This window comes from Pseudopipra pipra, chromosome 2 (assembly GCF_036250125.1).
Source record: "Pseudopipra pipra isolate bDixPip1 chromosome 2, bDixPip1.hap1, whole genome shotgun sequence".
Lineage (NCBI taxonomy): Eukaryota > Metazoa > Chordata > Aves > Passeriformes > Pipridae > Pseudopipra > Pseudopipra pipra.
In genome coordinates, this window is record NC_087550.1 from 60,171,783 (window position 1) to 60,198,865 (window position 27,083).

Genomic DNA, 27,083 nt, shown 5'->3' on the forward strand with positions numbered 1-27,083 from the left:
GAGAAATTCCTTCCTTGCTCTCCTGGCTTGGTTGGTACACACACTTTAGCTTTTGCTGGCTCTTACAGGAGTGCTGGAGTACTGTGTATTTGACAGCGAAACTTACATGATAATTTATATCAATGTTCCTACTTAAGGAACACCACTAAAAGTGCTTTATTCCTTTCCCTGGCTGGCCAAAGGCCAGAAGCTTTAGCTAGATGTTAGAAGAAGTAACTAATTGGATGCATTGCAAATACCCAACACAACATGGAAAATGAGATACCTGAAGATGTTCATTTTTTATCTGTCTGCTTGTTGAAAAAAACCAAATGAAATCTGTTCAGCTAAACAAAGGTCCATGCTGGTACTTCCCCTACCAATATTTTGAATTATTTTAATCTTAGCTGATATTGCTTTTTTGATTCATAAGTAATTTAACCAAGTTATCTGCAATTCTTCAGGTAGGAGAAAGATAAGTTCCAGGAGACTCTTGCTGGATTGACTACATTTCAAAAACATCAGAAGAAAAACTTACACAAACAATATGGTAGAAGTAATATTTATTGATAAAAATTAATATATCTGCTATAAAATTTGTAACAGTAATGCAACTGAATATTCATTTTGATGCATAAACCTGAATGTTACATACCAAATACAATACAGTAACACTGGTTTCCTCCCTATTTACATGTTTATGAAAATTGGTATGCAATCCATGTTAAAAGAACTTGTAATGGAGAATAGTTACATTAGAAAAATAATATTCTTGATAAAGCATTCTTGAGGACTCCAATCACATTTTCAGGCCTCTTTCAATAAGGCAAAAATCCCTGGTACAGCATATAACTTAATTTACAAAATACAATAACTTCAGACACATCTTCAAGTTTTCTTTTGGTATGCTTTTCCTCACTGTAAAATTACTCAATTTTCTTACTAAACAGAAAGAATTTTCTATACCAAAACTTAATGAGTTCTACTACATATTACACATACATCGCTGTAGCTTAGTGACCATAACCGGGCAATCTTTCTCCTTAACTGTTTGCTCAATGAGCTTTTCTTAGATATAGGACATGTAGTATTTTGAAATCATTATGACTGTGGTATCTTCTCCAGTTTTCATAGGAAACAATCTGTCACATTTTGAAACTTTTTTTTAAATTTTGTTTTATTTTATTTTAGGAACTGGTGCACAACTACATTTCCACTCACAAGAGAACGTCACAAATGTAACTAAAATTAGGCTTGGATAACTTTGAAAACATACTACTATGTGCCCAAACCCAAATTTCTTACTTTAATACTTTATAACCCTGCCATGCTCTAGGAATTCTTCTTCTGCATAGCTTCATTACTAGTCACAGTCAGACAGTTTTAATTCCTTCAAAGGCACAAAACTTCCACCTCTTTTCCAGTGTTGCTCCTACACCAGTGAATTCTTGTTTAAACATGCGTGGCAGTCTCATCAAAAGCATTTCTATCTCATTTGCAGAGATCTGAGAAAGGAACAAAAGTAAAAGTAAAGTGAGAAAGCTTCTCTGTAGATTGGGAAGAGGAAACATTAAGAATGGAAATAAGGGGAGGGGGTGGGGGAGCAGGGATGAATGCAGGCCAGATGAAAAGAGTAAACCTTTTTTTTTTTTTTTTAACTTTAGCCTGATATGAATTTCCAGATTCCAAAGCAAGTGCAAATTCCTTGAAGGAATGATTCTGCTCTTGTAAGAGGCATCCCACTGTAAAACAATGGCAACTGCCGTGTTGGGGCTTGGTCACACAGTGTTGTATGAAGTCCATCTAAGAACTACAGTCATGGGTATACTTGTGAGGAGGAGGAAGCAGATGGGACTTTATTCTTCCTTCTCAGCCTAGGACCTCTCGAATTCTTTTCCCAGTTCCATCAGTTTTTCTCTTTCAAAAAGACTTTAATCAGCTCCCTTTTGTTACTTAGGGCTGACTATCCGTGGAGCCATCTTCTTCCAGTCTTACTCAGTTCAGCAGCCCCGGATAACTAAGCAGTAAAGTTCCCAATTCTGCATTGTTCAGAATGTTTGTATCATTTTGGAACCCTAATGACTGGTCACCTTCCTAGTGGGAAATATGCTCTCATTACAGCAAACATTTTCAGAAAGGCAACCTTTCTGGCATAATCAGTAGGGAAGTCAAGAAAGGAACAGTCATAGAAAATGAACCATTTTATCCTACTACTACTGCTTCTAAAATGGTGGTCATGAAAAGAACAGCAAGCAAATGTATGGGTGTTGCCTGATATCCACAAGTATTTTAATGGTTTGATAGGTTTCTCTGGCAATAGGGATATTTCTGTTTATTCATATTAGTAGGAGCCTTCCATGGTGAAAACTTTTCTTTTTAAAACAGTATGTGAACATAAAATATGCTGATTATACCTCAGTACACCCAAGGGAGGTGAGAAAATATCTACTGCCTCTTATTTTCCTCTAGAGGTTAGTGCACCAGAAAGATTAAATGATTTATTAAAGGTGGCACCAAAAATCAGTGTTGGAGGCAGTCTAAAGCCCCAGAATAATCAGATCTATCTTTTAGATACTTACATGGCAGTAATGGATATCTGGTTACTTTTGGGCATTATATATGAGCTTTATACTGAGCCCTCAGCTCGCATGGCTATGCTGACCTTATCATTCCTGTTCAGGTGAAGAATGACAGTCTAACCATGGAAAGTAAATGAAATTAATCTCTGAGATTGCATCTCTGTATTGTGCTATTAGAAAGTAATTTTTTTCTACAAGCAGTTACTTACAAAATAAACCAGTGAGGTCAAATTTTGCAGCTTGTGTTTATTATGCCGTAGTAGGCCCAGCGGTAGCTGCAGAGATGGAGACAATGCTCCTTCCATGAAGGCTCTGTTTGTGAGTTAAAGGTTTGATCCTGGCAGCCTCACAGAAGCCAACATGTTACTAGCGTGAGTAGAAATTCAAGGACTGAGCCCACAGTCATTCACTAGAAGGGACTGCAGCCGTGCAGGGGGAGAAAGTTGAAGAGCTCAGTGGGCAGAAGCAAAGAGTAGCAGGGCTGGAGCCCTAAGGAGTCCATATTTTAGATGATTACTTTCATCACTCAAGAGATACAGAGATGGAGCGGTCATCCAGGGGAAAAAGGAGTTGAAACTTAGCCAAACACTGTTTTAAGGAAGGACTTGAAAGGTAACTGAGGAGATTGGGCAGACTGAGTGCTGCAGGAACTGAGGACAAGATGAAGGAAAATGTATACATGGCAGAGGCAGGGAGTAGAGAAGCAGAAGAGGAATGGCTGTAGGTGTGAAGCTCTGGATGCATCAGGTCTTGATAAAACCAGACATTTAAAAAAGAATTGAAATTCACCAGTTTCTCACCTCTTTCTACCATCCTCAGTGGACTGTAAAATACTAGCAAAACTGAGTTGCCAAGACCTGAAGACAGTGCCTAAAAACTTCATTATCCTTCCTCACTCATCAATGCAACCTGTCTTATTTCCAGTGGGCTTCTAGCTCTACTCTTTTTCATAGAAACAGAGGAAGGATCCAGGATCATCCAGAAGCATGAAGCAGGCTATGAAAGCAAACCATCAAAGCAGCTGGAAGGTGATCTTAGCTATGTGCTGGAGGGGCTGTTCAGGAACAAAATATTACCAGGATCAAAGGAGTTGCGTTGGAAGAAGATCTTGGAAAGTACCATCATACAAGTACTGGGAGATATGGGTCAGACCTGTGGCTGACCACAGGGTGACCCCTGCATCTGCTAAGTGTCTCTTGAAGCCTAGCATCCTGCAGAGCCGCTGTTTAGCACTTAGAGTAGCATTCACCTGATCAAAAGTGGCTATTTCACAGTTGACTTGCTTAATATTCAGGCCGTTTTGGGGCTTGATTTCATCTCATCCTACAGTAAATATTAAAAAGTAAGTCAAAGAATCTTATCCTACAGGTATGTATTGACTGTGGACTGTACAAACTGATGTATTAAACACTTTGCACACTGTTGTGTGTTGGCCTCACTTTTGTCTTGGCCACAGCCAAGACCCTGAATTTAGCAGTAAGGTCATCCAATTCCTTTGTGAGGTCCTCTCTGCTTCCATGTGCAGTCTAAGGACATGCTACATGGTCCACTCATATGTTCATGGAAGTTTCGGTTCAGTGTGACCCATGACTAACAACTTCACAAAGAATAAGGAGCCATCTCCAAAAACTCTGCACAGTTTGATGGCCCTGGCTACATGGACCTCTTGTTTTGCTTTCTTTCTCCTCAGCTATATTTCAGAATCGTGTCATAAAATCATCTGCTAGTCTTTGCCATTTAAAGCTCTGCTCTTCTTTGCCATAAAAAATAGCTAAGCAGTGCGAGGCGAAGACCTCAACACAAGCACGTGCACTGTAATTTGCAAATGAATAAAGACTGCAAACCCCCAAGCCCCATATCCCATTATCTTTCTAATGGAAATGCATGAAGAGTTTAACCTGCAGTAAAGAATAATACAATATTTCTATAGACAAAACAGATTTTCATTAAATTTTTTTACCCTAGAGTCCAACTGCTGCATATAAGACCAAAGATATTCTATATTGGCTCCAAAAGGGTGGACGTGAAGAAATGTGGATATGATACCTGTATTAAAAACAAATGCACACAAAATATTAAAATTACTCAGACACCGTATCATTAAAATAGGTAAAATAATTCTGAATACTCTGTTCTTGCAGGTTTTTCAGTATCAATTATGATTCTTATTTTTCTTTCACAACCCAATAAACATAACAAAATGGCACATTTTTAATACAGTCATAGTAACATGCTAAATACCATAACTCATCTTCAGGAATGACAGTAGTTAGCAAGTAAGTGACCAGGATAATATACTGATGAATAAAGGAATTTCTAAACAAAGCCTTGCTAGAAGCATTTCAGCTACCAATTTTATGCTTGATTTACCAATATAAAATTGTGGATTGTGGAATGGTAAAATTATTGCCTTTTTCTCCTTCACTGGATGCTCTGTTGTGAAAATGTCTCATATAATTGTGACAGAAACCTCACTCCCTCAAATTTTTCCAGTAATTATGCTGATGCTGGTAATAAAAAGTGTTTAATCCGTATTACCCCTAACTGGTGCTGAAGAAAACACAAATCCTTTCTGACATATTTTACTTTCTCTTAAAAGAGAGCCTGTTCTGTCTATCTTCATTGTTATTTTCAGGATAATTATAAAAGGTATGAGAATAAAAGTGGCTTAAGAGGAGTCAAGATCTAAGTCTAGAGATTTTTTCTGCAGTAAAAATCAAGTGACAGCATTAATAATGATGACCAGTGAAAACAAGATTTGGGGCATCAGTACTGCTGTTAAAGGCACTATTCAATTTCTCCCATTCTAAACAAACAGTGAAAATAGAAAATGGCATGTGCATTACTTGCTGTTTGGGGAGAGTTGAACTGTAAGAATCAGAACAAATATTTTCAACTCTTTGGATGGGTTTCTTAGCTGAACCACCCTAGGGGAAGTTTCGTATACTTAAATCATAAACATCAGGATTAAAAATGCTTACAAATGACAAAAGTGGGTCACTGTATCTTGTGTACTGCAGGCCATACTGCTTTCTTCATGCTGAATGAATTAGGATAATTTTGGATTTCATTTTTCCCCAAGTACTGGCCATGGTTGAAACTGACAAGCAATATTTAACTCATTTGAGAACTGGCTTTGCAAAGAACACCTTTTTACTTCCCTCATTTTTTGAATAGCATTTACAGACTTCTGGCCCTGCATAGGGAGTGGTGTATATTTAATTTTACATTATGGTGAGTCCTAGCAGCAGTTACCTTCTTTTTGCTGTGGATGACTATAAGCAACCACACAAGAGCTTTAGAAGCAAAAGCCAAGACCATCACACTTGGATGGGTTGAATGGAAATCCAATTTGTGCTCCCATCACATATTACCAGTGTCATTGCATTTGTTATGCAGTTCCCAAGACTTTTCAATTCAGAACGTTCAAAGATAGCTCTTTCATATATTGTAAATAATAAGTAATTTGTAAATATTTTGTAGTTATTGACTAAAGTTCCATGATAACTTTTTAGTAATTTTTATTTTTTTTTATGCACTTTTCCTCTAAGACAATATTGTACTTTGTAAAATATAGACAAACTTAGTGAACGGATGGAGGCAAGGCCCATTTTTCCCTTACCACACCTGAACATGCCCCAGATGAGGAGATAACCTGAAATCCGTCTTGAGGACCTTTGAACTGTAATAATGAACCAGTTATGGGGGTATTATGACCAGAACAGAGATTATTTTGTTTATCTGAGTGTGTTACTGAACAACTGGGACACTGCCACCACTTCTTTCAGTCAAATAATGAGCAACTCATAAAAAAAAGGTTGTTATTCTGTTCTTAAAATCCCATCCTTGCTGTCCTTCTCACAGAATAATCTTTGAACAGATCAAGTACTGTCTGCTGCAATTAAAAGTTCCAGATTTTATTATAACAAGCAGAATTCAAACAATTCATACATTTCTGTGCAACCCACTGTTCTGCATCTCACCAGTCACAGAGAGTTTGTGTACTAAACCCTTTAAACATTTAAATACATTCTTCACTTTCAAATGACCTTCTCGGTCTAAACTGAATCCGTGAATTGCTGAATCTGTGCCTCAGCAATAAACCAGCAACTTTCCTGATGCTTAGGTTATGCAAATGAGCTGCACTTAAACAAATTAAGGTAGTTTTGGAACTATCACCTACTAGGATACTGCCGATTTTGTGAAAAGACCAAACCAAAGAAATTAAACCCGTTCTCTGAGGTCAACATTTCTGTTGCCATGCCACAGGGTACACTTTGAACAGTGAGCCTTCAGGCTCCACGAAAACCTGCCCCACTGAAAACAAATGCAGAATATGCATAGGTATAAATGGGGCATGTTCCCTCCAAGGGTAGCATGGGTACAGCCAGTTCTGTGTTTCTAAATGCCTGATATCAGTTAGCTGGCCCACTGCCTATAAGCTTTAGCTTTAGGCCCTCTTTAAGCGTTTATTTTAAAGATTTTATTCTAGGTAAAGGATATGACAGTCCTTGTGGTATTCTTTATAAATATTCATATTGCTAATTCCCTCACCTAATGTCAAAAGCATAAATCTGGCTTGCTTAATACATGCAGTATAGATATTTTTGCTTGGTAGTTTGCTAATATTATTTCCATGCCCTTCTCCTTCACCACTTGGTCTAATAATCATATAAGAAGCTATACAATTCTAGGCTGCTAAATCTTGATGAAAATACAGTCTTCATTGATTCATGCTGCAAGTCTAAATACAGATCCTGCAAGTTTCTTCATACCTGAAATCCTTTCGTTAAACTCTGCAGAATTGTTCAGAAAGGCAAAGTGCACTTGTATTTTAGGATTTCTCTTACTAAAAGCCATTTTGAATACAGATGAAAAAAAATTTATGTTTTTTTTTACTTTTTTTAGCACAGAGTTGTGGCTAAACACATGCAAAACAGGAATCTTTTAAAAGGCATTTTGTTCTCACAAATCTTCTTTGGGGTTATCTTACCTATTAACAGTGCCTCTTTCTCTGATTTTAGACCCGGGCTTCGTTTCTCTGAGTTTTTTTCTCTGTCTTGGTTGACCAATGCTACTGTCAATACATTGATTTCCTGTAAAGTTTAAAAAAACAAACAGGTGGTCATGTAGATTTCATTTACTTCAATTAAACGTGTATGCTTCTTTTCAACTCTATAAAAAAATCATTAATTTGCATCTAAAGATGAGACAATTATAAATAATTGATTTGTTTGCAGAATATTAAGACACATTTTGAGCTACCTTTATGCAAAGAGCTGCCAAGAAGAGAAATTTTGCTTGTGGAGTAAGTAATAACTTTGTTGCTAGTGCTTCTTCATTATAACAGCTTGAGAAATTGTGCCATAAATTGTGAGGATGGTCAGAAAATTCACATTTTCCAGCTATTAAAGCTGTAAACCAAGACTGCCTCTAGGGAACATGGATGGAAACATTCAGCTACAGCCATAAGAGTAAATTCGGCAGTCACTGGCAATGTTTCTAGACTACAACCTACTACAACAATGTCTAGTAGACTACAGTCATCTAGCCTGTTACACTCTTTGACCTGTGCCTAGCATGTCCTCAATGCCATCCCAAACAATTCTCAGGCACGTTTTGGGGGGTCAGTACATTTCAAGAAGACCATTCCTAACAGGTGGTTTGCATAAAGCTACCTTGTTAAGAGCACCAACCTTAAGGGCAATCAAATCAAGGCTCCTGCTCTGAGCTCTTTTTCTGCAATCGGGTGGCCTGAACCATCCAAATCTCAACCAAGTGATCACATGTCAGATGCTCCATCAGAAGTACCCAGGCAGTTGTGTGACACAGGCTGCTCTTATCCTGGTTATATGTGAAGTAAACAAATTATCTCCATTTCCAAGGTATGTAAGTGAAGTGTATTGCACAATATTCAAGCACATACAGGGGCTGTTTCCGTGGAGCAACTGCTATGCAATAACTTGTTCCTCGGTGAGGCAATGACTCACACTGCTGCATCTGCTCTGTGAAATGCTCAGCAGTTCCATGAAAAACGTCAGAGGCAGAGAATATGGGGTTGAGTGATGGTATGAGGTGAGACTGTGAAGGAATGGTGCTCTTGTTCTGTTTGAGGGAGTCAAGGTAAGCAGCTGGAGGTTGCATGGGAGTGGGCAGCCTTAAATGCAAGCAGATTTGTATTATTCTGTGTAATGATGTGGCCCATTTAGAACATGCCCTCAGGGTGGTGTCTTGCTCCAAAATTCTTGGCAAGCATTTTTGGCAATAAAAGAGGGACACTGGGCTTGGGTTGCTCTAAGGCACTTCTGAAGGTGTGAATAATACATGCTAAAATAAGCAAAAAGTCCAAAATACATCAAATATATGCCTCTTTACAGATGACTAAAGGATTCACAACCTGTGAGACTGGTAAAAAGAATCAGGAACTTCCTCATTTTCAATTGAAAAAGGAAAAAAAACCCCAACCAACCAACAACACAACATATACAGAAAAAACCCCAAAGTGATGTAGTCTGTGGTCTTTATAGGCTGGCTCCAAGGAGCAGCTGCCAGGATAGGCAGTGCCTGATGGCTCAGATGCATCATGGGTTCAAATGTTCCCTTGTGTTGTGAAGAGGAACAAATTTCCACGTGTCAGCTAAGAAACCTTATGTGCATATGAGTGACGTACATGCATATGTGTATCCTCAGCCCCCAGCAACAAGGGGCTCTGACAGACCTTAGCCCACATTGAAGGAAGAGTGAGATCCATTGAGTCATCTGGGATTTGTTGCATGTCTCCTGACCAGAGATCTATGAGGAGTTGTGTACCTGTAAGCTAGTCAGCCTCTTCAGTTAGTAGAAATGAAATAACTTTCTAGTTGTGTATTTTAGTTTAGGGAGCCTGCAGTTCAAGAGTTGGCAGTGATCCCCCCTTAAAATAATGGTGTTTCTCAGTACTCTGGCAGTTACATCACCTTGACATTAACACTCCAGCAGTAAGTCACGGGGCACATTATAGCAGCAGCAGTAGTATGCCCTAAGTTGTCCAGTACTGTTGATTCCCCTCCTGACAGAGCCAAAGGCTAATGCAAATACTGATCTACTGCTGGCCATGACATCAAAGAACAGTGAAAGAAAACCCAGGCAAGGAACAGAAACAAGAGAAGTGTTTACATAAATTTCTCCAACAGGGCAGTAATGACAAGGGGGTTACAGATCAGAACAGAGCTGGATGACAGATTTCGTGATGCTGCAGCAGAAGAGCGGAGCAGCATATGCCTCCAGAGCTTGTATAGGTTAAGATGTAACTTTGACTCCATCAGAGATAGAAAAGCAGTCTAAAAATAACAATTCCTCAGAGATGAAGGAGAGCAGAGATGTGCATTTGATATAAGAGGCCCCAAACCCAGCACACTAGTAGTTTCAGGTGGGATTGGAAGTTCTGTTAAGCAGTGATGCAGAGAAAGAAACTATAATCCCATTGGGAGCAACAAACAGATGGATTCTCATTTAATGCCTAGATTTGAGCCCATGCAGAACATTTTGCATGATTTATAGGACAGTGTAAATGGATGCTAAAGGAAGTCACATCAAGTCTTCCTCAGCTGTATGTTTGTATAGAGGATAAAAGAGTAAAAAATTGTTTATGGGGGAGCCTGAGGAAACGAGTGGCAAAGATAGATACTCAGCAAACCACTGGCTTTAGAAGAAGGTTGTGGGTTCTTGGAGGTTTGAAAAGGAGAAATTTCTGCCATCCAAAACTATCTGCCTCACAGAAGATGATAAATTAGACCACTCTGATGTATTCAGCTGCCAAAGGAAGTCTGCATTGGCCATGAGAAAATCCACGATGTGCATAGTCACATAAGGGATTCAGTAGCAACGCTGTTATGAATTAACAGTGATTTCAGAGAAATGGAATAGTTGCGTCTAAAAAATTAGTGTGAAATTCACCCAGAAACTAAGCTAATTATAGTGTAAGTGAAAACATTAGGAATCTGACTACACACTGCAGATACAAATCTGGTACCTATGAAGCCTCTACAGCAAATCTTCATGCAGTTTATTTGCACTTTTTTAGAGGCACTACTTATGTCAACCTAGAGAAACAAGAATTTTAAGAGTACGAAGGTGAATGAGGCTATATGTAATTGGAAAAAAAGTCACCTCTCTGACATGGGAAAAAGCAACTGATCACCAGATGCCTGAGAAAAATTACATTACAGTATTTCCTTTCTTTCCCGCAGACCATTCTTTATGTGGAAAATTATATTTTCTGAGGCCCTAAGCAGTCTTCTTCAGCAGGTTTCATTAAAAAGGAATATTTTGCTATCATCTATCAGTTACTGCATTAAAGGACAAGAACATAGCTGAGCATGTGCAATCCAGTACTGATTAGAAATGAACTGACCTTGCAAGAAGTCAACGCATTTATGTGGAAGGCTTAATTCAGGTTAAGTCACACCTGGAATCATTAGGAAACTGGCTCTATTTATTATTCACAAATTATGTCAAAATTTGATAATGACAGCTTGAGCTGCTCAGTGTGAATGAAACTATTTTGTGTGATGCTCTTACTGTGTCCAGCTTAGAGCTTTTTCTTGCAAATTACACTTTCATCCATCAGCAGATGATGAAATGACATGAATTTCCCTCATAGGATTAACAAACTCTATGATTCTGCAAACATTCCTTGGGACCAACATTTTATTCAGGGCTCCCTGCTTTTGAACCAGGGAGGGAGAGACAGAGAGTCTTGCTGGAAAACTTTCAGGAGAACTTGCTGAATAAAACGGAGGACAGCACATAACAATTTTATCACATGGACTATTCATTTCCACAAGCAGATCTCTGACATCACCACTGACATGGAGCTGATAGCTGCGGAGAGTCATATGTGGCAGTTTCGCACATGGATATATAATGCCTGGTTGTGAGGTGGGAGAAGTTTATTTTGCATCATTCACTCATGTATCCTGCCTTCTTTTAGAAGAAAATGCAGAGGCATGAGCAAGTGGATTGCTCCATAAGGTGCCTGGTCTCACTGCCCAACATGGCCCACCACAGAGCAGCTGGGTCCTGCACTGGAGACTCAGCAAATAAGAGAGTGACTCCTCAGAAAAATGCACTTTTTAGAGAGAGACACTGAAGCCCTGAAGAGTAGAAGAGATGTGGTGACTTCTTACAGAAGATAGTCACAGATCCTGTAAGAACAAAAGGCTATCTCTGCATTCCAAGGCTCTAGCAGATCAGAAGGCCCCAGATATTTAGGCTGGATGACTTGGGTCTTTCACTCCTTCATTAGTTTCTTTTTTCCCCTATGGGAAAGTAAGATATTAAATAAAGATCTCAATCTAGATGTCATTAATCCTCTTCAGGTCAGTCTTGCACCAGTGCAAAAAAGGCAGACAGAATACAAAATATTTACTCTGGCCTGGAGTTTTTCTCTTTAGCAGAAAAGTTTCTCTTTACCCTAAAATGTTCTGTGATCCTGAAAACATATGCTATCCAGCATCCTTAAAAATGCAGGGAGTGAGGACTTGCTGTTGCCCATAAACACTAAGAGCCAAACAGGGCTTGCACAATAGCTGCCCTACCTGGAAACTCTTCCTTCCAGAGTACAGTTCCATATCACCCGTTGTTCAGGACTCCGCTTGAAAGGCAGAATATGGGATTTAATGAATGTGACATTGAAGACCAGGATGCAATGGCAAATAGCCAAAGAGATGAAATATTCACTCTCTGGGTAATCCAAATATTTGATAATTACCTTTAAATCTAAAGGGAATGGTGACTGCTTGCATGCTGTCTTTGAAGACCTCATTCTCTTTGTTGTAGTATATGGGATTCTGCAGAGGGTGAGGGAGTAAAAATAATATTTTGTCTTCTGAAAGACCATAAGCCTCTGGAAGAGTTTGCAGGATATGTTGGCATTTTTACTATATGTACAAAGCCAATTGTCTGAGCCATTAAAACAGTAGCAGAATAAGATGTTTGTCACAGCAGGCATATGACAGAGCCACTATAGAATGTTGTTAGATGTAAGGGATATACCACGCTTTCTCATCAGTCAGGGGATTTATGAGAGAAAATGAGTAGGAGGAGAAAAAAGCTATCTATCTGAAACATAAGCAAAAAAGAGCAGGCCAGAGACATGCTGTAAGCTTGGAAATAAAAGGTAATTTAATGATTTTCATAGAAGAAAGAGCCATGCACATGTGACACCAAATCTGCAGTCCTTAAGGTCTTGAAAGGCATAGTTCAGGTGTGTTTCCCCAAACTGCTTATTGAGGACCAGACAGGTTTGACTGCAAGCTTGGGTAGAAACTGGCCTGTGACATGAAGACTGTATTTATTTCATTTATTTTCATTTATCTGTGGACCTCCTAAAGTCTGGTATAGTTGGGTTTGCTTTGCTGGTCTTTCCAGATACGTACTGAAGACCCATATCTGAAAATTTAATCTTGCTGTTTTAATCTGAATGAAGCCTAATTCAATTTCCAATCAAGTGAATGGAAGTCTTGCAATAGTTTCAATGCACATAAAGTCAGGTATCTTAAATTTATGGGGACATACAAGTTTGAGATACAGGACAACTTCTGACAGCTTAACATGGTTGTCAGTTTAAAATGGGCTACTCTCCTTGTCTATGTTCTTATCCACAGTGGATTCAAAATGATTCAGCCCAAGTTGAGCCAAACTACAGTGGAAGAGCTTATTTAAATTTAACTTAAATCAAATTGCTACAATTGCAATGTATGAGTACACTCACAGACAGTGATTGTGACTCAGATGATCACAGAATCACAAAATCATGCAGATGACCTTGGGAGGTCTCTAGTCCAACCGCCTGCTCAAAGCAGGATCAGTTGCAGTGTCAGAGCACGTGGATGTGCAAAAAAAAAGGTAATAGTACAATGGCTGGACAAGCCTCAGGAGTTTCTCTGAAAAACGCCAGTCCTGCACTGTTATCAACAGATGCGTGCCTCCATCCCCTGCAGAAAGGATTTTCCAACCACCTTCACTTGCTCCATCCTCATGATACTTGTGATTAACGTCGTATCTCCACAAGCACAAAGGGGGACAGAAGCACCATTACAGATGGGGAAAGTCTGATAACCTAATCAGAGAAAGCAGAATCTCCTTACCTAGGTCCTCCCAGGGCTGCCACAGAAAAGCATCAGCCCTGGGAATCGAACGTGACACCTATCAACACCAGTCCACCTCTAAAACATTTTACAGTCTGAGGGGAGCACTGCCAATAGGAATATGGGACTTTTTAGGGGATGTAGGAGACGAGCATTGTGGGATTGTACAAAACTCAGTTGAGTGCCCTTAGCAGGGAAAGAAAAGGCAAGAAAAGGGAAGGATCATGGTGGTTTGGGAGCGGATAAAAGGGACTGGTTGCATGTAAACAGGTTGCTAGCCAGTTGGCTGGCCATTCTAGGCTCTGATCAGTGTATTACACTGATTAAATTCAATTTCTCTTTTCCTGGGTAATGGACTCTCTATTCTGTGTGCATGGGCTCTGTGAGGGGGTCTGAGCACAGCAGCTGGAGTGGGATCAGTAATCAGAGAACCACGTGTCTAGGACACTGCAGTTAGAGAGACCAGGGGGTCCAAGCCATCAACTAGGGACACCACAGGGTCTGGGGAATGACTAAATGACCAGCTTGTGTGTGTATGTGTGAGGCAGGAGCCATTTATGGGACAGCCTGAAGGTCAAAATCCAGTTTCTAGAGCGATTCACATTGTATATATGTGTAAGTCTGCACATGTATTTCCCCCTAATGGACCTTCATGCTTATCAGCCAGAAATGGGAGCAAAATTAGACTGTTTGTGTACTTCAGTACTGTTTATGTTTATGAATGCTGAGTTTGTGTTGCTCTGTGTGGCTGTGTGTATGTGTATGCATGAGATCCATGTGTTGTATATGTGTGTTTGTGCACATGCCTGTGGGGAATGCATGCTCAGTGTAGTTGCAGATTGATCACATGGAGGTCTGACCACCTTGTCAGGCTGCCTGATTCAGCATCTCCCAAAAGCAGCAATACTTGATTTGGGCAAAATATCTCTAATTCTTTATTTAATGGAGCTTGTTCCCCTTCACAGACTACTTAGGGCACTGTGCTGTGATGTGATGTGTGAAAATGTGGCTAAATGTTTGAACTCTGAAAGTAATTTAAAATTCTCCATGAACATTGCATGTGTTACACAACTCTTCTTTCAGCATGTCCTGTCACAGTGACTGTTTCTGACTCCTTTAAAAACACTCTAATGACTACGAAATTGCTCATAATCTTTGATTAATATAATTCTTTTGTTACTGCAAATGAATTATCTTGTGCTAGTGAATTAACTACTTCCTAGAAAGATTATATTTTACCTGGTCCTGACTCCCCATAGCCTAAAAACTGATTTTACTAAAGTGCGTAGAATTAAGGTAGATGGCCTTGTGACACATTGTCTATATGCACAGAGGTTTCTTGGCCTTTTCTATGTGTACTGGGATAACTCAGTTTACAGTAACAAATTACAGTGTTGCATCACATAGGAAAAGAATAAGGTAAGGAATGAGGCATCCAACCATCAGCCCATAACCAAAGCTCTCATAAGCAATTAGTGCTACTGTTAGAGTTAGCACCAGACCAACAGTTCAGGAAAAAAAACCCTTTGCTTTTCAGGACTTTTTTCCAGGGTCTCACAAGATCCTTCTCCTTCTACTATCTAGTGATGCAGAAGGACATATTTGCCATATGCTGCACTGCTGGTTAATATAACTGGTCTATCATTAGAAATGATAGACACTAGGTGTTATCTTTTCGTTCAGATCAAGCCTAAGCTCGGTAACTTATTTTGTGCTATGCAAGAACCTAGTGCTGGTTTTGTCAGCAACAGCACATTGTAATTACTTTTAAAGTACACTCATATAGAAATTTACTTTTAAAATACAGTAATCTAAAATTTACCATTATTGTCATTTGAAGAGTGCACTGCTATCAACAAATAAACAGTTGACAACTTGAAAAATTATCTGGCATTAAAATTATAGGATCAACAACATAGAAAAATTAGAACAGTGAATGTAAGACCTTGTGAATGAAAAACTTCAAATGGACAGATCTAAGACTAGTTTGTCTGATTTAGCCTACATATTAGAAGCATTTTTGGGACCGAAGATTAATTGTATTATGGTGCTCTTGACATCCTATTTTTCTGATCCATTTGCAGAGATGCTTTTAACTTTTTCATTACAACGCTTTTACTATTATAACTGTCACCTGCTGAGTTTAGACAACTAGCAATAATCTGAAAATGCTTTTCTCATTGAAACTATCTCTTTTTATTTTTCTCATTGTATACGAGTACATTTATTTTATGGGAATGTACATATGCAAAATACGGATGACTAATATGAAAGTTACTTCATGCTTATTTTCAAAAGTATGATCAGGTTGCTTCGTTTTCTAAAGCTGGATTTATATGTAGGTTCCTGATGACTTAACACAGATGTTTATGTGATGTGAAGCTGGTTGCTTTGCAAGGGAAGAGGTAATTGTCATTTTGCACATTTTGTGTTAGGGAACTGCAGCAGACAAATGACTGGCTGAATGAAAGCATTGCCTGCCCACCAGCTCTGCTGAAGTCACTGTAGGGGGGATATTTCATGTTTACTTGAGACAGAGAATTTGTGAAAACCCTTTCAAATGGCCTTTAGCACAAATATTGCTCTAGCAATCTCTAGACTGATGCACTTCTAAAAGAAAAGTTGAAGAGAGAAAAAAAAAAGACGGTTTGTTTCCCTTCTGAGACTTGTAGAAGTTTTGAAAATGTCTTTGTCGAAATAAAAAGAAGTAGCAGGCAGGGGAAACCAACCTTGACTGTTTTATGAGAGTTAATGGTTTTCATCATGGATTTGTATTTGTAAGATATTAACTTCAGGTATCTGAAAACCCCGAGCAACCCTAATATTCACAGAAATCTCCACATCTGAATATGCAAAAATGACTTAAAACAAACACTTTGGATTTCTCATTCCTTTGGAGTGGATCTTGATGATGAACTCTTTCTGAGGGCATGTTCCTGAGAGGGACTTGGGGATGTTGTTTGACGAGAAGCTCAACAGGACCCAGCAGTGTGTGCTCCCAGGCCAGAAAGCCAAATGTATCTGGGCTGCATCAAAAGCAGCATGGCCAACAGGTTGAGGGAGGGAGTGCTGTGCCCTGCTCTGGGGACCCAAACATAGGAAGGACATGGACCTGTTGGAGCAAGACCAGAGGAGGGCTATGAAGATGATCAGAGGGCTGGAGCACCTCTCCTGTAAAGCCAGGCCGAGACAGTTGGGGTTGTTCAGCCTGATGAATAGAAAGCTCTCTGGGAAGACCTTAGAGCATCTTCTAGTACTACAAGGGCTACAAGAGAGCTAGAGAGAGACTTTTCACATGGGCATGTTGGAGTATGATGAGGTGAATGGCTTTAAACTGAAATAGGACAGGTTTAGATCAGATGCAAGGAAGAAATTCTTTACTGTGAGGGTGGTGAGACACTGGCACAGGCTGCCTAGAGAAACTGTGGATGCCTTATCCCTGGAAGTATTCAAGGGCAGGTTGGATGGGGCTTTGAGCAACCTGGTCTAGTGAAAGGTGTCCCTTTCCACTGCAAATCATTCCATGATTTTATGATTCTATGAAGAGTGGCTCCTGGGGATACTGAAGTTCCCTTCTCACTTCTATCACTTTTTTCTGTGAAAGTAGGTTGGAAGGAATGTGAATGTGGTGTACAACCCCCAGGACTGCAGCAGCAGGCTTGTGGCTGAATCAGAGGTGGCCCATCATCCTTCAGGTGGTTGCGGGGGAGCCTGAGTGCTCTGACAAGCCAATCTGCCTTGTACACTGTGTGGGTTAAGCACACAGCTGCATACGTATAAGGCTGAATGTTATTCCTCACCAGAAATGACAGGATGACTCCTGTAAACGTGTGCAGTATAAATACTTGGGGAAAATGCTTGGGGATGAAAGGCTGCACAAAATGATCAGATATTATTAAAATGTCAGGTAGCTCTGGGCATTGAAGAACGGTGTCCCTATGGAGCTCATATTAAATTTAAAGTCAAAAAACTTTTGTGATTTGCTGAGTGGGTGGCTGAATAGGTTTTGTCATTGTATCTCAGAGTTCTCTTTCTCCTCCCTCAGATGATGGGAATTCACTGCAATCAAAAGCCAAGCTACTCTGACACTCTTAATTAGGGACAAGGGAAGTGGTGCGATTTCTTGCTGCACATTAACAAAAGGGTTATTGCTGCTGCCTGGATCCGCTTCAGGTAGCACATTCTGTGTCAGAATGTACCTTGGTCTACTCCCTGTTTGCTCCCTTTAGGGTTCAGTAATGGCTGAAACCTCAGAGACTGTGACTTAGCCAGCAGAGACATCTCCACCATGCTAATGAAACTCTTTCTGTCTTCTAACCTGCTGGACCAGAGCTGGGGTGGCAAGGGCAGGAACTCAAGGAGACTTGATCTACCAGTGCATAAGAATTTCAGAAGGCTGAGCAGAGTCTTTGATAACATCCTAAACAGCCCGTTAAACTTCTGTTACTTTTCAGGCCTTGTGGTACTGAATTCAGGAGGTGGTCATTCCTCATGCCTGCTGCACTGAGTAGGAAAGCTGCTGATCTGTGAATGGTCACAGCTGCTTGAATCTATCATATTCCATGTGCCTTAATTGAAGGAAATGAGAAGAAATGAGCGATGGAAGGGCTACAAATAAATGCCCGGAATGCAAAAGGCAGGGAGTAGAAAGAGGCACAGCCACTCCTCACCCCCTGGTCCTGACTCCACCAGGACAGAGGAATCTGAATACAGACAGTAAATGGGTCTCTCTAATCCCTGAGGGCTTTACACTCCACTCCAGTCAGGGTACAGGGTCCTTGCACCTTCTTCTAATGAGATAACACACCCATGATGAGAAACCAAACCCCACATCTCTCTCTCAAGGAGCTATCCTCATCCCTGCACTGCACCATTATTCCATCTTGTTCTCTTTAGACAATCCACTTGCAAAGGGGAGCAGTTACAAAAAAAACAGGCTAGAGGGTGCACATAAGACGATGCACCTCTCTAGAAATGGAGCTTTGAAGCTTCTCAGGGCAGAGAAAACAACCCCAACTTCTGGCATCTCCTGCAGAGATGTTATTGATTTCACATCTGGAGAAGAACCCATAGATTATTGTGTCCAAGCTGTGGAAAATGCTAACCGAAGGCAGATAGACAAATGAGGTCAAAGTCAGAGCTTTGTTCAAACAGTGAAACTCAAACAGAACAAAAAGCTGGTAAAAAACTTGTGGTGAAATCCATTTCACCCTCTGAGATATATTCATTTTATTGTGTGTTGGTGATAATGAAGTAACCCTAAAAGTCTTCTGGCAAAATCCTGGCTTTTTAACCTGATGGGAATTTGATTAGTGACTTACAACAGCATCAGGACTTTACCATTCAACTGCAATCTGGGCATTCAAAATGCTTCTGTGACCATGATCCATCTTGCTTTGGTCTGAACTTGGAGCACTTGATTACTCTTGATTACCATTTTACAGCACTTTTGCAAAAGGTAGGAGTTATTCAAAGCAGCTATCTAAGGAAGGCAGATAGCTGTCAAGGAAGAACAACAAACTCCTAGAAGATTACTGAGTACTTCTAAAAGGAGACTTATATGAAAAAAAAATCTCCCTTTCTCCATTAACAATAGAGCGATACTATGGCTGTTAACCCTCCCACTCAAAAAACAGGGATATATTCACTGAGGCTACATAACTGTATTTGCATGCAGTGCCCTATCTATACTGAACTCAGCAGTGAGCATAAGGAGAACTTTGATCAAAACACAGAAAGCCACTGAACTTGCAGAAATGGTGGAAGAATAAATTGTCTTTGTAGAGTTAGTCACAAAACACAGGATCAGCATTTTCAATTTGGAAAATGGTCTCTACTGGAGCACACCACCCAAGCAAGATTTTTTTTTTCATGTTGGGACTATTCAGGTGCCAACAGTCTGGGAACATCCTGGAAAAGGATTAAATCTGAAATTACGATTGTCCATCAGTCATTATTTTCTCTTCAGTTAAGACAGAGATGTGAATTAAATATCATTATATGCAGCAATGAAGAGGAAATTAAAAGGGTGGCAGATCAGAAGCAAGAAGCAATCTCTTTCTAACCACAGAGCTGAAGGAAATAAGCACTCAGTGACAGCACCTCTGGCAGTCCTGGATGCTGAAGTCTCTGTTAACACCAGGCCAGTGTCTCAGGCTCTATGTACTGCTTAAGCCCAATATTTGGCCTTTCCTGACACAGAGTATAGCTGGGAAATGTCAACAGCCATAACAAATATTACTGCATGTACCTGGCAAGTCACTCATGAAACACCCTTATGACTCTGTACAGAGCCTTGTAAGATGGTTTTGCTTTCTGGAAATAACAAATGTACTGGCAATACACTGAAATTCTGATGCCCCCCACCCCTGCAGATTTGACTGTGAACAGCCATGCAGGGAATGTGACATTGCAATTGCTCCAGCCTCTTAGTCAACCTAGTTAATTCTCCTGAAAAAAAAATGAGAAAAAAAATGAAGGTCAGTTTATAGGTTGGAACCTATAAATTCCTTCAGGAGGGATGTTTGCCTTTTTCCAAAGTTGTCTAGATCCTTGTTTCCCTTTCAGGATGGTCTCACACAATGGACATGTAAAAGACACAACAGGATAGGTCTGAATATAGATTTTCTGCTTTTTGCTAAGAAAAATATTTCCAGTAACAACATTTTCTAATGTAAAATATGATGCAGGCTAGTGCCATCAGGAGAAATCCTGAGGACTGCAGAAAGTAATCTTTTTAAGATTACAATACGGGCTTTCTTGATACTTATGCAGTGTGCCTGAAGTTTCTCCCCTCCTTTCTAGGAGTCTAATTTTCTTCAAAGTAATCTAAATATGCCATAGTGTGAAGATTAGATTGTGTATACAGACATACATTACCATTTTTCCTTACCAACACCTCCCACTATTGCTCGGCCTGTAGAGGTATTTCATTTGCTGAATTCAACCCATCAAGTGTAACTAATATGTCCTAATCCCATTATATGCATCACAGTTCACTAACAACCACGTAGGAGCCACCAAGCCTTCTTCTCTTTGATCATCCCTGATCTGCACAGTGGCCAGGGGCAAGAACCACGGTGTCTGCTGAGAATATAGGTGGTGAGACAACCTGGAAGGCACAACACCTAAGCGCTACATAATTGATATAAACGACAATTGTTTAAAAGGTATCTCAGCTTTCACTTTACAAAGTTCATTGTTGTAGCAAATGCTTTAACATCAGTTCTTTCTCTCTATTCCTCTATTTCCATTTGTACTGCTAGGCTTTCTCTGATTTCATGGTGGCATTGTTATTGAATACAGAGCTGTGACTGTGACTCAATAATTGTAACTGTCTGGACTCCTTCTTTGCCATTAATTTAGCTATTGACTTTTTCCTTAAGAGTCATATATTGCTATGAGATCAGCATGGGAAGAGCTCATGGGAAAGAGGGGCAGAGTTTCTATCCTATGGAAAGTTCAGGCATTTGAAGAACTCCTATAATTACAAACTGGATCAAAATACTATATTTTGAAAAATTTACCGTTAACCAAAGAATCTGAAATATTTTTTTTTAGATATCTGGGAAGGATGTACTGAAGCACTCTCCTTACACAATCAAAATGTTTTCTTTTAAGCCTACTTCAACCTCTATATTACATAAAAATAAAACTTTCAAGCTCTCCTCTTTATCCAGTTACATACGAGCCAGAATGATAAAAGTTGAAGCATTCAGGTAATTTTCCTTTAAAACATTTCAATACTGCAGAACATTGTTTCATCCACAGTTTTGGTTGTAAAGTTCTAAAGGAAGCAAGTTCCTTTAGAGAGTTTCTAAGCCATACATTTATATAATCCTTTAGGAAACCTGCAATCAACTATTGTACAATACCAGTTTTTAGGCAGCATATATGAGTATTTCAAGATCATCCTTGGATTAATGTATTTTTGGTTTGCCAACAGAGTCTTTCAAAGGGGCGATGGGACGCTGTGCAGACAGACTGCAGTTGCAGATTTGTTGGAGCTATCAGACAATATCGAATGTCTCCTGCTCAAATGCTAAGAGCTATGAGGCTCTATTGACTTCACTACAGAAACGGACCACAATGAATGAGTTTCAGGAAAGGATTAAAAAAAGGAGGACAACATTTCCTTATCACTAAGCAGTTCACAAAATTTGAGCCTTCCGTTCAGGTTTAAAATATATCTGTTTTCTGGGCTGAGCCATTAGACAACGCATGGACTAAAATAGATGTTAAAATATATTTAGTATTCAAACTGTTGCTAGTTCTCTTGTCTAGGAGGAAAATATTTTATATAATCAGTTTTAATTTTCATATATTTATGACAAAGCACAAGACTGCATGGTTTGGATGACAAACATAGCACAAAACTTACCCTTTTTTTCTCTCTCCCCTTATGGAAATTGCTATTTTGACTGCAATCATTAAGGGAATAACAGAAGCTCTTTTTTTTTTTGGCAGCAGGTTTTAAAAACATGACCTTAACAGTCCTTTCATGTTGTTGCACAAAATAACGATTCAACGAATTAATTTAGTCCTCTCGTGCAAATTAACTGTTTCCAAATTATACACCTGCATAAATCACTTCACTCAGAACTGAAATATGGCCAGACTTGCCCAGCTCAAGGTGGCAGCTACAGAAACAAATGGTATAACTTTGTAGCTTGAGTAATCCTGGACAGGACACTAAGGAAAAGCATTTCTTTTGCAGTCGTTTCCATGGTATCCTTAACACCCACATAGAGCAAGTAGGACATTGGTTGTTAAAGTCTCATCCAAATAAATCCTACAAAGTAAATTGCACGGAACCCAATTTATCTACCTCGAAATGAAGTTTGCTGGGATTTGAACCTGTGGCTTCAAGGAAAAAACAGGCACTTCAAACCTGATGTGCAAATCATTCAGCCATTCTATCAGCCTTAAGACACAAATAGTAAATTTCAGACCATACACATGCATATATCTAAATCCGTACATAAACAGCTGTACCTACATTTGCTTGAGATTCATCATGCCCATTGATTTCTGCTAATTCCTTGGCGCTTTTTAACTGCAAAGAGTGAACAAAAAACAAAACAGAACAAAACAAGCACATTACTTGAGTATTTAACACAGTTATCTTTGATTTATTTGAAAGAGCATTTTATAAAGCTTCCAATGAGAAAAACAGATGGAGCATATAATTCTAATGAGTTTTTGCTCAAACCATTTTGAAACCAACATACTTAAGGCTTGATAGGTTGGGGAAAAAAAAGAAAAATAATAAGATTGGGTCATTATTTTTTAAATAATAAGATTAGAAAGTAGTTTCAAGGCATAAAAAGTGTATAGAATTTGCTCTCAAGAATAATAAACAATTTCATTTCCCATTGTTGTTGCTATTAATTTAAACTTTACAATGTTTGCAAGTTGCTACTAGCTAAATAGTGTTTTGCTAACAATTACTTTTGAATTATATATTCTGAGCTGTTTAAGGTGCCAAAGTGCTACTATATGTTGTCTTTCTGAGGAAGCATCTAAATAACTCCTGGCTCCTGGATATGATGGAAAAGGAGGTGAGGAGAAGGACAGATCTTTTATTTAACCGGTGGCAGGAAGAGCTGAGGAAACACTGCAAATCTATGACCTGAACAAAAATTTTTTTCCCTTCTGAATTAGCTTTTTGGGGAAAATCCAGGATTACATGAGAGGTTGTAAAGATTGCTCTCAAGAGATTTTAAGAAAGTCCTTGCTCACATCTCGAGCCACAGTGAAATATGCTGTTGTTCATCCTGTTACTGAGCAAACAGAGCGAAGAGGAGACACAGCAGCTCTCCTGAGCCTGTAAGCCATGGAGGTTTGTACACTTAAATGTAGCTCCCAGAACCATTTGATCTTTAGGTAAAACTCTGAAGAATTGTGCTTTTATTCTAACTTAATTCAGAATAGATATCTGGGGATTGGGAGGAGGGATGGGGAACAATAAACAGAAGTTTCCTCTGAATTCCTTGTTTTTTGCCAAAGAAGCTGGGCTTGATGCAACTGTTGATGCTACAGCTGTGGCTCTGACTGACAACAGTCCTAAAATCCAGGTGAAATGGAACTCTCTTATGTATTGATTAGATGTCTGTCTCAGAAGCGTTGGTGAACTACCATCCTAGGGCAGCTAAGTTACTTCCATCGTATTTTTGCTATGTGGCATCAACAGCTGAAGTGAGTGTGATTCAGTTTCCAACTTGTCACACTTTCCAATTTGACTATTCAGGTAAGCAGGCCATGGTCTGTTCATACCTTATTATTATGCAGGGCTGTAAACTGCACCGGTTCAGGAACTGCTGTTCAAGCCACTAAACCAGTCCTGATAGAGAGGGAAGGGGACAACAATTCCTGATAAAGTAGTACAAAGGATAGCTGGTGACTGCAGATTCATCAAGTGTCCTGGTTCAATTCACCAAAGCTCATCTTTCAATACCCTTGAAAAGTCTGCAATTTATACTGACAGCAGGGTGGTGCATTTCCAATAAAGACTATGTGTTTTCCCTCACTGAAAAGAATAACCATCCTGAGGATGGCTGGTAGGAACAATCTGAGATAGCTACTTCCAGTCAAATACCAGAATTAGGTATTTCTGCATCACATTGTGACGGAAAGAGCTGTTTCCTGATTCTACCAATTCTTCATTATAGAAATTCACCTCACATGAGCAGTCCTGTTGGGTTCAGCTGAATTACTCATCTGAATATGAATTACTCATCTGCATGCCAGTGCCACATCCTGAGTGCTCAAGGAATGCTGCTCATCACTTACTTTTTGCCTTTCCTTTTCCACGTTGATAAAGTGCCATCACCCTTGGTGGCTGCTGGCTCCTTGTCAATACTTTGCATGTGTTCTTCTGGTGACATACCATTCTCCCATCAGTCACATGTATGTTTGACAGGAGAGTGGCCTCAGCCTCCAGCCTACATTGGTCCAGCAGGCTTTCACCTCACCATGGTTTCCCACCACCATCGCCCTGGCACTGCTTCACCAGTTAATATAATGCAGAGAGGATGCTTGAGCCTTTCCATCTCTTTTATTGCATGCTACACTCTGAAAAGGATGCCAGAGCTCAGGTAAGAAGGTGCTAGCATCCATGTCTGGACTAGGACCACCACAGTAAGAGGTGGAGGTGAACCAGTGGAGATAATGGTGGAAAACTTAAGGGTAGAAAGTGTGCAGCTGCATTCCCAAAGGCTAAAGGGATGAAGTATCTTTTTTTTCCAATATTGTTTTTTTTTCTAAATTAATGTTTAAATTATATTATTCTCTCACATGCTAAATAGAGAAATGTTGAAATAGGAAGCTCAGAAAAAATATACAATATTGGAAAAGCAGGACTTGCCTTACCCTCTAGGCTGACTTCATCGCAGGTCGATGGCAAGTGTGATGTTACCAGCAGAGAGTTTGCTGAGGCAACACACTGAGCCAGTGCCAGTAACAAAGAAGGGCCTACCTAGAAGGAGAAGGGATGAGGAGTCAGAAGTCTCTGATAAATCTAATACTACGGTGCAGTAGATCTGACTCAAACAAGTGGACGTGAATCCCTCAGACAACCAGAGCTGACGCTCATGTGCTGGATCTAATCCAGCAGCCTTTTGACTACAGCAGTGCAAAATGGTGCACAAGCAAATAGGACCTCTCCCAGCAGGACATCTCAGCCTGAATGTGGCTGGGTTGGTGAATGGAACAACTATGCTTGGACACAGCTGCACCTCTCCGAGCAAACATGCCCTCAGTAAGGCAAGGTGGGATCCCTCTGCTAACTTGGGATGAAAAGGCAGTTTTTAGCAAATCTATCACAAAACCAAGCCATACAGTCAAGGTTGGAGTCCTGCACTATTTATTTTTGAAATAAAATAAATACCTGGCTCAGCTGAATGATTTTCAATACCCATTGTGGATAAAACATACAGATAAGCTGTGGTGCTTGTAAAGAAAAGCTGTGAGCCTTGGCAAGGGGGGGTCATTACTGCTATGGCTTCTGCTGTTCTGGAAAGTTTTCAAACTTGTTCAGGGTTCTTGGAGAAGCACACTGGCTGCCTACCACTCTTTAGAAATTCTGGTTACTTACAGTCTTGGCCTTAGGCGTGTTTCAGAGCTAATTCTCAAGACAAATGCAGATCTATCCTGCCTTTTTCCAACTACTGTTTCTCCTGTCTGCCTAGCATGAGCACACATTTGATTTGCAATTAGTAGGAGTCTGCGGAGATTCAGAAGTCTGCCCTGGTGGTCCCTGCTGGGCCTCACATTTCAAGATCTTCCTATATGTTTTTGTAGCATTTAATTGCTACAAAGACATAAAATAACTTCATGCAATTTCTTTTTTTTTTTTTTTAAGTACTTTATAATGCTATACCTTGAATGCCATGTGAAAATGGAAATGAGATGCAATTAACTCAAGAGACCTGGTGGATTCTGTATTTATAAAGATTCTGTCATTACCAAATCCATTATTCCTCATTGCATTTTCTGTATTACACTCTTGCATCAGCTTTCATTTATCTCTGTAACCATAAATGCTAAGAACATGTATCTGAACATAAAAGCTTCTAGAATGTAAATTATTAGTTTGTAGAATATATTTGTCACTAGATATGTTCAAAGACAAATGTTAAATGTGAAAAAATGTTACAGCTTTTGTAACAAGCATTAAAAAAATCTGAAATAAGCATAATTTAGTTTTCCCAATATGTACATTAAATGCATACATCTGTCTGATGACATATTCAGACATACATGCTGAAAAATCTTGAACAAAAGAACCATCAGCAGTTTGAATCTCTGCCATCTAAGCAATTCAGATTCCACAGACTTTAAACTGCAAATACTTAACTAAGTCATCAAATATTTTAGCTCAAAGTTTATGCAGAAAGGATTAAAATAAGGTCTCAAAGCAAAGACTGTGGCTGTGCCACCACAGGTGGGTATTTGTTATTTCAGTGCGTCCATGCCATGTGGTCTATCGAGACAACATGAATTGTGCACACTGTGCTTGCACATAATGCACTGTTTCTTCTCTAGATTTACAGATTTAGGACCAGACTTTCTTTTTGCTGTGTAAGTATCCATCTTACCATGCTTATAAAACAATACTATCAAATATACTTCTCAATATCATAGAACACCTTAGCGTCAAAGAAGATGTGATAATCAGATTTACAGAGATTTGCTTCTCACTGCTTAAATAAGTGCATTAACTACTTTTTAAATGCTATTATGATAATGCCATTATTTTATATATTCATATAAAAATGAATTGCACAGGAGAGGCCAAAACCTTTAATTTTTTGAATATTATTCTTAGAAGGAACAAATGTTTTGTTTCAGGTATATTTAACTCACTCAATATTTTTTTTAAAGTCAGAGTGAAAAC

At 39.4% G+C, this 27,083-nt stretch overlaps 1 protein-coding gene across 7 annotated transcripts in view; it reads right to left on the bottom strand.

Annotated features, from left to right (window-relative positions):
* Positions 1 to 525: 525 nt before the first annotated feature.
* Positions 526 to 27,083, bottom strand: part of ENOX1 (ecto-NOX disulfide-thiol exchanger 1) — a 361,204-nt gene continuing 334,646 nt past the window's right edge. For all 7 annotated transcript variants that reach the window (XM_064645691.1, XM_064645690.1, XM_064645686.1 and 4 more), the window contains 4 exons: positions 22,686 to 22,742; positions 7,552 to 7,654; positions 4,519 to 4,604; positions 526 to 1,484 (listed from right to left, as the gene is read on the bottom strand). In XM_064645691.1, coding sequence (XP_064501761.1) covers positions 1,353 to 1,484; positions 4,519 to 4,604; positions 7,552 to 7,654; positions 22,686 to 22,742 — 378 coding nt within the window. In that variant the 3' untranslated portion in view covers positions 526 to 1,352. The remainder of the gene's footprint in view (positions 1,485 to 4,518; positions 4,605 to 7,551; positions 7,655 to 22,685; positions 22,743 to 27,083) is intronic.